This window comes from Pelophylax lessonae, assembly GCF_965119305.1.
Source record: "Pelophylax lessonae genome assembly, chromosome: 8".
Classification (NCBI taxonomy): Eukaryota; Metazoa; Chordata; class Amphibia; order Anura; family Ranidae; genus Pelophylax; species Pelophylax lessonae.
The window spans coordinates 12,924,403-12,936,477 of record NC_138775.1 but is presented as its reverse complement, the minus strand read 5'-3'; the positions used below and the strand labels follow the sequence as shown (position 1 = coordinate 12,936,477).

General features: G+C 47.8%; 1 protein-coding gene across 1 annotated transcript in view; it reads right to left on the bottom strand.

Annotated features, from left to right (window-relative positions):
* The window catches only part of LOC309561327 (uncharacterized protein), an 83,388-nt gene that overhangs the window by 49,171 nt on the left and 22,142 nt on the right, over positions 1–12,075 (bottom strand). Inside the window, exon 5 of the mRNA XM_082265190.1 lies at positions 5,863–5,936. Coding sequence (XP_082121316.1) covers positions 5,863–5,936 — 74 coding nt within the window. The remainder of the gene's footprint in view (positions 1–5,862; positions 5,937–12,075) is intronic.

Below are 12,075 nucleotides of genomic sequence, written 5' to 3'. Positions count from 1 at the left end.
TGATTAAGAGACCTCTATCCTTTAACACCTTGCTTTCAACAGCCAAGTCATTAAAGCCAGCGACCGTAAAGCAGGATGGAAGATAGGTCCTTGAAAAAGTAGATCTTCCCGCAGAAGAAGACACCATGGAGGATCCACAACTGTTTTTACCAGCTCTGCATACCAAGACCGCAGAGGCCAGTCTGGTGTCACCAGAACGACCGGAATGCCTTCCATCGCCACCCGGCGAAGAAATCGCAGCAGGAGTACGAGCAAAGGAAAGGCATAAATCAGCCGATACTGGCTCCAAGGAGCCACCAGAGCGTCTATGGCGTCGGCTAGAGGATCCTGAGAGCTGGCCACAAACCGCTGAACTTTTCTGTTAAGTCCGGACGCAAATAGATCCATGACCGGGGTCCCCCACCGGACACACAGGAGATGAAGTACCTCCGGATGAAGGGACCAATCCACTTGATACAACACCTGACGACTCCGCCTGCCAATTCTCCACACCTGGAATGTGGACTGCGGAAAGAGCCAGAACATTGGCTTCCGCCCAAATCAGAATCTCGGCCACCTCCTTGACCACCAGAGCACTCCTGGTGTCCCCTTGATGATTGATGTAAGCGGCCGTGGCATTGTCCGACTCAATCCGAACCAGGGAGCCGCGTAGCCGACAGAGCTTGATCGCTCTCAGCTCCAGAATATTGAGCGACAAGGAAGACTCCTGCTCTAGGCAGAAAAACTGATGTGCTGGGCAGTGTCTGAGGGTTATGTCTGGAGGGACAGCCCCGTGGGCATGTAAATGCTAAAACTTTGTACTAACGTACTGCCTAGACTACTCCTGCAGGTGGCAGCATAACCCACACAGCTCATGAAGATGAGGCTGCGTCTGTCAATGGAGGATAGAGAAACCGGATTTTTGTAAGAACTTACCATAAAATCCTTTTCTCTGAAGTTCAACAGACACAGTTCCTTATCTTCATGACTCCTAGGGTTATGTTCCTCCCTCTAGGAATAGGCACTAGGCAAGAAAAAAAATGTAACCACGCCTATGGGGGCTGTCCCTGCAGGCATAACCCCTCAGACTCTGCTATCATCACAGTTTAGTTGCAAGCAGTGTTTAGAAGACAAAAAACCCCATACCTCAGAAGTAGAGGGGCGGGTGCTGCGTCTGTCGATGAACTTCAGAGAAAAGGATTTTACGGTAGGTTCTTACAAAAATCCAGTTTTCTCTATCGTTCATCGACAGATGCAGCTCCTTATCTTCATGACTCATAGGGATGTCCCAAAGCAGTATAATCATGAGGGGTGGGAAACAATGCAGAAACAAAAGCAAGTCCCCAATGGCTAAACTTAGCCAACCAGGTAACATGGAGCTCAACCAGGAACAACTGGAGCTCACCAGGAAAAAAAAGTGGACCCTCAAAGAGACCAAACAGTGTTCTCTATTTTGAAATTATATAGCTAAAGCCGAAACTTGGCCTTTGATAGTACCCAAAGCTAACCGCTGTTCATTGCTTTTAGTTCCTCTGGATCTTGGTCCTCAGGAACGAACTAGTTAAAAAATAAAAAAAATCACAAACTTTCCCGGTTACAGCTAAGACCGAAGTCCCAGCAGGGAGATAGGTCCTATTCCTAACACTAGGCAGAACAAACTGATGAGAGTCTGAGGGGTTATGCCTGCAGGGACAGCCCACATAGGCGTGGTTGTTTTTTTCCTGCCTAGTGCCTATTCCTAGAAGGAGGAGCATAACCTTAGGAGTCATGAAAATAAGGAGCTGCGTCTGTCGATGAACTATAGAGAAAACTTCTGTGAATGGATACCCAGTCCTCCTCCTGGCTCTGAAGCTCCAGGTTGCAATGGTGAACAGCTTCAGGTCTTCAGGCAAAACAGCGGTTCAAATGGTCTGATGGGGACGTGTCTTACTTCCTCCATTGAGAAGTTATTTTATTGAACACAATCTGTGAATGGGGGGGGGGGGGGGGGGGGAAGAGTCAGGAAGAGGACAGGGCATCCCAGCAGTGAAGATTTTCCCAGGATCCTTCTGTTGAAGACCTACTTCAATACAGGTAAGTGATGTGACTAGGAAATTTCGTTTTTTGCTAAACTCAAGCTTTAATATTATGGGGTGTATAATCTATTTTTAGGTTACTGTGCCAGAGAGACTGTTATGTAGAATTTGCCAACCCTTTCACAGAATTACTGGCATATGTAGTCCCTCAATTCTCCGACTTGGAGGTGTAGTTTTGTTGAAGAGAAAACACCATTAATAGAATTTATCATATCGTATAGCCCTGAAAGAACATCTTTAAATCAAGAGGACTTTCAGCCACCAGAAAGCAGAAGGTGGTGTCGCAGTGACTGGAGCTTTACTACACAAAGGAAATAGTTCCAGCTTTGTGCTCAATGCCTCTTATGGCATCATTCTACCAGAGAACAATGGCTGATATTATTCTGGTCCCCATCGGCCATCTGAATATAATTCCGGTCCCCATCGGCCGTCTAACACATCGCTCCACAAGTTGAAATGTGAATTAGAGCGGCAGTTAATAGTAAAAAGAAGACTGCGGTGGTTCTTAAGACCATTTTTTTGCTGCATCTAGATTAAAAAGGTCAACTCCAGCATTCTGACCACCCCCCCAAAATAAAAATGTAAAATACATACCTTAAGATGTAAGTTTCTTCCAACCGGACATGTGTGGGGTGGGGGGGGTCCTTTTTTTTTATTTTTTTATTTTTTTTTAGGTAAAGTGTTATTAAACCCTCCATTTAAAAAGTGAACTAGAGCAGCATACCCCTTTCCCTTAATATGTCTACCGTCTGTTTTCAATCTGTCACTTTTCTGCTATTTCTCTTTAAAGCGGAAGTAAACCCATTGATTTGATAGTTTCAAAAAAGAGTTAATATTCCCGGCATGCCGGAAATGCTAGCTGTCACATTGGTTGTGCTCTCAACCAAACTGTCAGACCATCCAATGGCTGGTGGCATAACTTATCACATGTGCAGCATCAAGGCAGTTGCAAATTAAACAGAGGCTAAGATGGCAGCTTCCTTGGCTAAAAACGATAGGGGAGTTTACTTCCACTTTAAGATTTCTCTCCATCCTCCGTCTCCATTTAGGGCCGTTTCACACGGGCTTCAGCTTGTATAAGAAGTGTGAACAGCAAGCTATTGCAAAGCATTTGCAGAGCTTTCAGAGAGCTTTGTTGTACCATTAAACTTTAGTTTGTAAATGTTGAACAAAGATCCTAATGGAAGGGTTGAATGCCACTTTAAAGTGGTTGCAAATCCAAAAACCCTGTACGACTAAGGCATAATGAGCTTGTATGTGTCATATACTAGCTCATTATGAAATACTTCCATTAGAACGAAGCCCATGCAGAGCCGCCCGCTCACCGGTGACACAGCCGACATGTTCGGCCGTCCTGCTTCCTGGTTTGCGTCCTCCGGCCATCTGATTGGCTGGAGGCACGATGACATCCCTACCGCGCACGCGCAGCGTTTACGGCACAGGGCTCTGAAGGGACGGCACGGGTGGCCGTTCCTTCAGGGCGCATGCGCCGATGACATCATCGGCTGCATGAAATGTAAATCTCCCCTAAACAGAGATATTTACAGTACCTCTAGGTAAGCCTTATTAAAGGCTAACCTATAGGTACAAGTTATAAGAGAGGGTTTACAACCTCTAACACTTGAGCTCTGGGCAGTACCCCCTTCTTGATCAGGGCACTTTTTGCTATTCCGCACTGCGCTACTTGCACAAATAGCTTTCTTTCGGCAAAATTCTGATCACCTACTAGGCTTTTTTTAAAATGATATATCTCTAGTGACATTAATAGAGTGTTCAATTATTATACTGAACACTACTGGCACTGGCTGGGAAGGGGTCAACATCAAAGGGTTTATTTCTCCCTGATCACAGAGACAGTTTAGGGAGAAGAAACAGACTGATTGCGGTTCTGTGTGTGTCAACAAAGAGCGCCACGCTGTGATTGGCCATAGCCAATCAGCAGGTGTGCAGCCATAATCATTGGCTGCAACCTGCTGACAAACTTGTGCTGTGTCCCAATCACAGCACAGGTCAGCAGGGGGTGCACATATGCACGCCACCAAACCAAGAAGTGGTTGGCTGTGCCGCTCACTCTCAGTATATCTACTGTTAGCAGGTCAGCAAAACAAACTGCTAGCAGGCTTCCAACAAACTCCAAGAAGTATTGAAGCCTTTTAACAGCAGGTTTAAAGTGGCAATCAACCCACCAATTAGGATCTGTGTTCAACATTTACAAACTGAAGCTGCATGTCCTATAGGCACTTTGGTTTTTTCATTTTGGATCGAGTTATGCCCCTTTCACACTAGTGCGACTTGTCCCGCGATTTTGGACTGCAAAATCGCATGACAAGTCGTTTTCCATTATTTTCAATGAGCCCCATTTCATATCAGTGCGTTTTGAAGTCGCACCGACTTCAAAGTAGTTCCTGCACTACTTTGCCACGATTTGATTGCGTTTTGAGCCATAGCCATTGCTTTCAAAATTGCGTGAAAATCACGCCGCAAAATCGCGTCGCACAAGTGTGAAAGTGGCCTAAGAGAGGATTGTAAAGGTTTATTTTGGCCAACTTTGCCCCATTGGAGAGATTTACCTTCACTTCCTGTCCCATAGCCAAACAGGAAGGGAGAGGAAATCCCAGAGAATTAAGGGAATCTCTTGGGGACCCCCAGATCCCTATTGGAAGATTTCCCCTTTATTACTTTTCTGGTGACAACCAAAAATTTGGGATTTTTTTACTTTCAATGATATTGGCAAACAAGACAAATAAGAGGGCGAATCTCCCTAATAGGGCAGAGAGAACAAAAACTGAAAGGGGTTTTAATCCCATCTCCCCTCTATCCAAAACTAAAAACAAAAAATGTTGCCCCCCCTACTCCCCAAGCTCCTCCTCTAGGGGGAACGAGTGGCTCCAAAAACGGCTGTGGAGACGGAGACACCAGCAGAAACTCTATGCTGGCCATGCATGCGCTTGGTTTTCATGGTGCCAAGGATAATAGGACATGTGAAGTTTACATTGCGCACTTCCCAACTGGAAGAAGTTCAGAGAAGCGGCACTAGGTTTTTTTTTTTTTTTTTTTTTTTTTTATTGCTTGAGCCAGATGGACTTGTGTCTTTTTTCAACCTATGTAACTAGATAAGGAGCGAGCAGCTTTTATGAAACCAATTTGCAGGTGATTTGGGGACATATTCTGTAAAGAATTTTGCATGCTTCAAAATAAAATAAAAAAATAAATAAAAAAAAAAAAAGGAGGAGGGTTTAATACCACTTTAGGTGGTCCTCACTGCTAGACAGAATGGTGCTCAAGCTAGGACATGTGAGCGCCATCTAATGGACTGAGCCCTTGCAGTGTGATAGGGGCGTGTCTATGACAGCCTGGGCTTACAGAAAGTGAGTTGAATGACGCTGGATGTCATTCAGCCTAGAAGAGATTATTATTATTTTTTTTTTTTATTATCCTAATGGTGAATAAAGAACATAGAATTTTATTTATTAAGCCTGGAGTTGGCCTTTAACGCTACTTTAGCTGATGGTTTCATCTTTACCCAGTAAAGGCACAGAACTGTTTCCTGGTGGCATGCCATGGAGAACTCTGCAGCCACAGACACAGGCAAGTGTGTAGCCGTGTGCTTTCATCACACGCATGTTCAGTGCATGGCACACAAAAGATACACAAGTGTGTCAGTCACAGGTGCCCCAGCACACTTGTTAACCCTCTGCGGGTGCCACCTGAATACCATCCCCCCCCCCCCCCAATCTCCCTCATCCCCTCCCTCCGCCCCCTCCTGTCCATCCTTCCACAGCAGCGCTGAACCGGTGGATAAAGCAACCTTGTTGGCTTCCATGCATCCGACGGCCTCTTCCACGAGGGAAAACTCCACGCAGACAGAGCCGAGGCTGTAACCTGGGGACAGCATGTGATACAGACGGGATGCCAGTTAGTATGACATGAAGAAAAAAACACGACCAGTCATAAAATACACAGCCCACCCACCCAAGAAACATAGAAAATCATTTGATCCTTAGGGTCATATACATGCAACTGAAATTACGATACAGAAAGAGCTGGACTGATATCTACAAGAAATGGACATCTAGAGACCTTTGCATTATCTAGGACACCAAGAAAAAATAAAACCCTGAAGAACAAAACAGTACATATATGAATATCTGCTCGAAAGGCAAAAACTGAAAAAAAAAAAAAAAAAAGACATCTGTTTTTGGGGTGAGGGAGTCCACTATGGATAACCGTATCCATGTCTGAGCAAATCCTCACCGGTCATCATTCAGGCAACAATCTAAGGAGCTCCTGTCAGCGGCATGGACACCCTGGGCCGGTGTTTCTCAACCAGGGATCCATGGAAGGTCTAAGGTTCCTCCTGAGGTTTCCAGAGGTTTCCAGGGGTTCTTTGAGCAATGGTGGAATGTTCTCCTACCTACACTGGCCACCAATAAAAAGGCGTCATTTTCCACTTACCGCCAATGTAAATGGACTCTACAGTGACCACTAATTTTACAGGAAACCACAGCTTGTACTGTCTTCTGCCTTTTTCTGCTGGTATTAATTTCAAGATATTACTGAAAATAGTTTTGTTTATGCTAGGTACACTACCATACCTATTCTTTTATTTAAAGCTGAATTTCACCCAAAAGGAAATAGTCTCCTCCTCCTCCCCCCTGCCATATTTGTAGAGCTGCACAAATAATCGTTAAAGAAGAAGAAGAAAATAAAATAAATCGCACTCTCGATTTGGATCCCTGGAGGGTGTGTGTCTAATAAAAGGTCGGCAGCTACAGTTTTTGTAGCTGCTTTTATTTTTCTGGGGAAGTCTGGAGCTCATCTTTAAATATTTCTTCAATGTATTGATCAGGCTAATGTACCATGAGCTGTAGGTAGAATCATTTTTTTAGCAGGGGTTCCTTCAAGACTTGAAAAAGTTATATAAAAAAAAAGGGACCCTCAGGGGTAAAAAGATTGAGAAAAGATGTTTTAGATGCAAACCCTCATAGCAGCAAAGTCATGATTAAAGAAGACATGAACAATCTATACCCCAAGGCTAATAAGACTAAACTCTGCTGTAGTCATTTGTGTAATAGAAAGGACTTTAATATTTAAATCAACCTGTAAACTGCAAAAAAACAAAAAACCTTTTTTGAAAAGGAGAAAATTAAGTTTTGTTAATAGCTGATAAGATCTTGCTTGAGGGTAAAAATGAAGAACGCAGTTCTAGTAGAACAGTTGATATTTCCATCTATAAGGCTCCGTTCACATACATATAGGCATTTCGGATCGCGGGCCATTGCAATAGGACGCCCGTGACTTGCAATGGCACCCCAAACGCGGTGCGATTTTGCTGCGATTGTCGCCCAACGAATCGCGGTAAAATCGCGCAAACAGAATTGCGGGCCACCTGAAGCCCAAATGAAGTACAAGAACAAGAATTCTGCCGGCGATCCGAAATGTCTAAATGTGAACGAAGCCTAAGGGCCCTTTCACACAGGCGTTCCGCATGTCCGTAAATCATCCTATTTTTTTGCGGGTGATATACGGACAATGTACGTCAATGGCACAGCAGAATACCATCCGCTGACATCCGATTTTCTTCCTTTCAGTTCTGTTCAGTTTTTTGGAACGGAACAGAACCCTATTTTTGTTCCGTTTAAAAAAATGGAAAGGAAGCAAAATCGGATGTCAGCGGTGTCATCCGCTGACATCCGCAATGCCCATAGACTTACATTATGTCCGCATATCATCCGCAAACGGATGGGATGATATGCGGACATACGGAGCGGATGACACAAGTGTCATCCGCTCCGTGAAAAAAGAAAAGTGCCGGAGCGGATCGCAATGCGGTCCGCTCCGTGTGAAAGTGCCCTTAGAGAAGGTGGAAACTTCCCATGTGGTGGAGTACTCGATAGGCTGGACACACATGATGCTGATAAAAGTTGTAATAGATGTCAAAGCTAACTGGATAGAGAGGTGATGTGGAGGCCTCTTGCCCTCGGGGGGGGGGGGGGGGGGGGGTGTCTCTAAAGCCTTGTACTCACAGGCCAAACAGTCATTTTAGCAGGACCCGGCTGACTTTCGGCCAATGTGTACAGCTTGTCTGTTCTACAAAAGCCAGTCTCATGACCAGGGGGTGGAGTCCCACTGTCAGAATACAATAGTACAACGGAGCAGATCCCAGTACTAACATCGCTTGCGTTAAAAACATGGATCTGTTTTTCCTTTCTCCACGTTTAGCCCACTAGGTTGCACAAAAAAAAAAAAAACTTCTAGTGTGTATCAGGCTTAAAAGAGAAGTATGGGAAATGTTTTTATTGTCTAATCATACTTACCTAGGTGAACGCTGCATCTGTCTCCCGGCCACCTCTAAGTATGAGAGCAGAGAAATCAAACATCGCTGATCACTCCGTTCTCAGAGCTACCTGAGCAGAGAGCTGGTGACTGTCATTCGGCAGCTCTCTGCTCTGCCCCCTCCTCGCTTAGTGGAGCACTGGGCTGTGCAGGGGGTGGGAGCGTCCGGCTCAGCCTCTCAGTGGGCTCTGCCCCCTCCTCACTCACTGGAGCGCTGGGCTGTGCAGGGGGGGGGGGGAGGGGGGGGCGGGAGCGGCCGGCTCAGCCTCTCAGCAGGCTCTGCCCCCTTATCGCTCATTAGAGCGCTGGGCTGTGCAGGGGGGGGCGGGAGCGGCCGGCTCAGCCTCTCAGCCCCCTTCTCGCTCATTAGAGCGCTGGGCTGTGCAGGGGGGCGGGAGCGGCCGGCTCAGCCTCTCAGCAGGCTCTGCCCCCTTCTCGCTCATTAGAGCGCTGGGCTGTGCAGGGGGGCGGGAGCGGCCGGCTCAGCCTCTCAGCAGGCTCTGCCCCCTTCTCGCTCATTAGAGGGGGCGGGGGCGAACTGCAGTTCTGGGTCTGAATGGACACCGAGCTGCAGCTCGGCTGCCCCCATAGCAAGCTGCTTTCCTCAATCAAACTGTTTGCCTACGAGGAGAGAGGGGGATGGAATGGAATGGATACACGGAGCTCCAGGTTGGCTCAGGTGCCATTGGCTGTCAAAGTCAGTTAGCCAATCAGGAAAGAGGGGGCGGGGGCGAACAGCAGTTCTGTGTATGAATGGATGCCGAGCTGCAGCTCGGCTGACCCCATAACAAGCTGCTTGCCTCAAACAAACTGTTTGCCTATAAGGAGAGAGGGGGATGGCTACACAGAGCTCCGGCTTGGCTCAGGTGCCATTGGCCTGCGGCTGTCAAAGTCAGCTAGCCAATCAGGAAAAAGAGGGGGCGGGGTCGAACTGCAATTCTGTGTATGAATGGGACACCGAGCTGCAGCTCGGCTGACCCCATAGCAAGCTGCTTGCCTCAAACTGTTTGCCTATGAGGGGAGAGGGGGATGGATACACGGAGCTCCGGCTTGGCTCAGGTGCTATTGGCCTGCGGCTGTCAAAGTCAGCTAGCCAATCAGGAAAAAGAGGGGGCGGGGTCGAACTGCAGTTCTGTGTCTGAATGGACACCGAGCTGCAGCTCGGCTGCCCCCATAGCAAGCTGCTTGCTGTGGGAGCACTCAACAGGAGGGAGGGGTAGGGAGCAGCAATGAGGGACCCAAGAAGGGGAGGATCCAGGTTGCCCTGTGCAAAATCAACAGCAGAGAAATATAACATGTTTGCTATTTAAAAAAAAAAAAAATACTTTACAATCATTTTAATGTGCCAGGCAGGTCTGAATGGGACCCCAACTGTGTATGTGCATGCCCCCTTCAAAAGTCAACATGCTAACATCATAGCTATAACTAGCAACACTCGGCTACACCAGGAAATATTAGGAGTGGTTTTATCTCCAGGGAGTCCCTTAGAGCACATGTGTCAAACACAAGGCCCGAGGGCCGAATCTGGCCCTCCAGTCCATTTCATGTGGCCCTCATACCTCTCCTGGAGCTGCAGTAGAGCTCCAGCCCTCCTTTGGGCCTCCTGCAGACCCTGCACTTTCTGCTTCCCAGCTCTGCCACCAGCTTCTTCCCAGCAGCAACACAAGGTAAGGGGGTGCACTTTGATGTAAGGGAGGGTGGGGGTGGACACTTAACATCTGATGTAAGGGGTTTGGGATACTCTGGACATCTAGTATTACAGATGCAACCGACCCTTTGAGGGCAATCATAATGGGGATGCGGCCCTCAGTGAAGTTGAATTTGACACCCCTGCCTAAGAGAATTCTCTATCATCCTTAAAAAACCCGTCACATTCAGAATTTGCACAAGGAGTGATTTAGTCCACTTCATTCTGTAAAATGTTTTCTGCACATTGGACAAATTAAAAGTACATGAGCCACGTAAACAGACATTCGAATATAAGAACACCCAATCACTGCAAAGGTATTAATTACAAAAATGTAGCTCTAATAGCAGGAGTTGAGGAAATGAGTCTCTTGCAATTTTCTGGCACTCACTTAGATCTGGGGGGGGGGGGGGGGGGACTGGTAGCATGTCACACACAGCAGTAAGATGCCAAACTTCTCAGGAGGCCGGGGATTTCTGTACTCATCCTGTAGATTTCTGAGCTAATCTGATCTAAACTCTGCTGATAGCGGACACAGTACAATACTAGGCCATAGCAGAGGCAGGAAAATACAAAAAAACAGGGACGGTCACTGGGAGAAAGGGGCAAACTGCTGCAAGCAGAAGTGATGATGCCTACCTACAGCAACCCGTCAAACCTCTCTCTTATGACCAAATCTGACAAGCAAAGCTTCAGCACTTAGGACTCATTTACACTTGCTTCAAAACGTGGCATTAGACACGCTTTTTTAAAGTGCTCTGAATGCCAATCAAAGCGCCGGTCACTAAATAAAATGATTACCCTACAGTCCTGTTCACACGTTGCGTTTGCTTTGTTTTAAAAATTATCCCGCAGGTCTCTTCCTTGGTGCTTCAAAGCATCTCTAAAGCCTCCATAGAAGTCTATGACAGTGCACGCTAACAGCACCTGCCACTTTTATTCAGTTCGCGGTGCTTTGTTTTGAAGGTATTGCAAGTATGAGATATCCCAGGATGCACTGGGGAACCAGCAAGCAAACCAGGAAGATGGCATCAGCAGTCAGATTCTGTTCATGTGTAAATATTCTGGAAGAGTCTGGTACAGACGTCACATCTAGTGTGCAGTGAGGAGCATCAGAAAGGCGAGTGGGGTCCGGCCCAGGGGCCACTAGCAGACATCACACATGGTGAGCGGGGACCAGTGAGAGGACTGAGCGGCAGAGGATCAGCAGAGCAGGGGGACAGGAGCAGGAGAAACTAGCAGATGTCACACACGGTGTGCAGCGTGGGAGCAATATAGCGGGAGGTGAGCAAGGACCAGATTAAGAGGAGGGTCAGCAGAGCTGGAGGTTACCACTGAGCGGGGGGGCATCGGCAGAGCTGGAGGTTACCACTGAGCGAGGGGGCATCGGCAGAGCTGGAGGTCACCACTGAGCGAGGGGGCATCGGCAGAGCTGGAGGTCACCACTGAGCGAGGGGGCATCGGCAGAGCTGGAGGTCACCAGTGAGCGGGGGCATCGGCAGAGCGGCAGGTTTCTGAGCGGGGGGCATCGGCAGAGCGGCAGGTTTCTACTGAGCGGGGGGCATCGGCAGAGAGGCAGGTTTCTACTGAGCGGGGGGCATCGGCAGAGCTGCAGGTTTCTACTGAGCGGGGGGCATCGGCAGAGCTGCAGGTTACTACTGAGCGGGGGGCATCGGCAGAGCTGCAGGTTACTACTGAGCGGGGGGCATCGGCAGAGCTGCAGGTTACTACTGAGCGGGGGGCATTGGCAGAGCTGCAGGTTACTACTGAGCGGGGGGAAACGGCAGAGCTGCAGGTTACTACTGAGCGGGGGGAAACGGCAGAGCTGCAGGTTACTACTGAGCGGGGGGAAACGGCAGAGCTGGAGGTTACTACTGAGCGGGGGCATCGGCAGAGCTGGAGGTTACTACTGAGTAGGGGATGGGGGGCTTTGAGGAAATGAGCAAAGCTGGGGGTTGCTACTAAGTAGGGCATCAGCAAAAACGGGAGTACTACTGA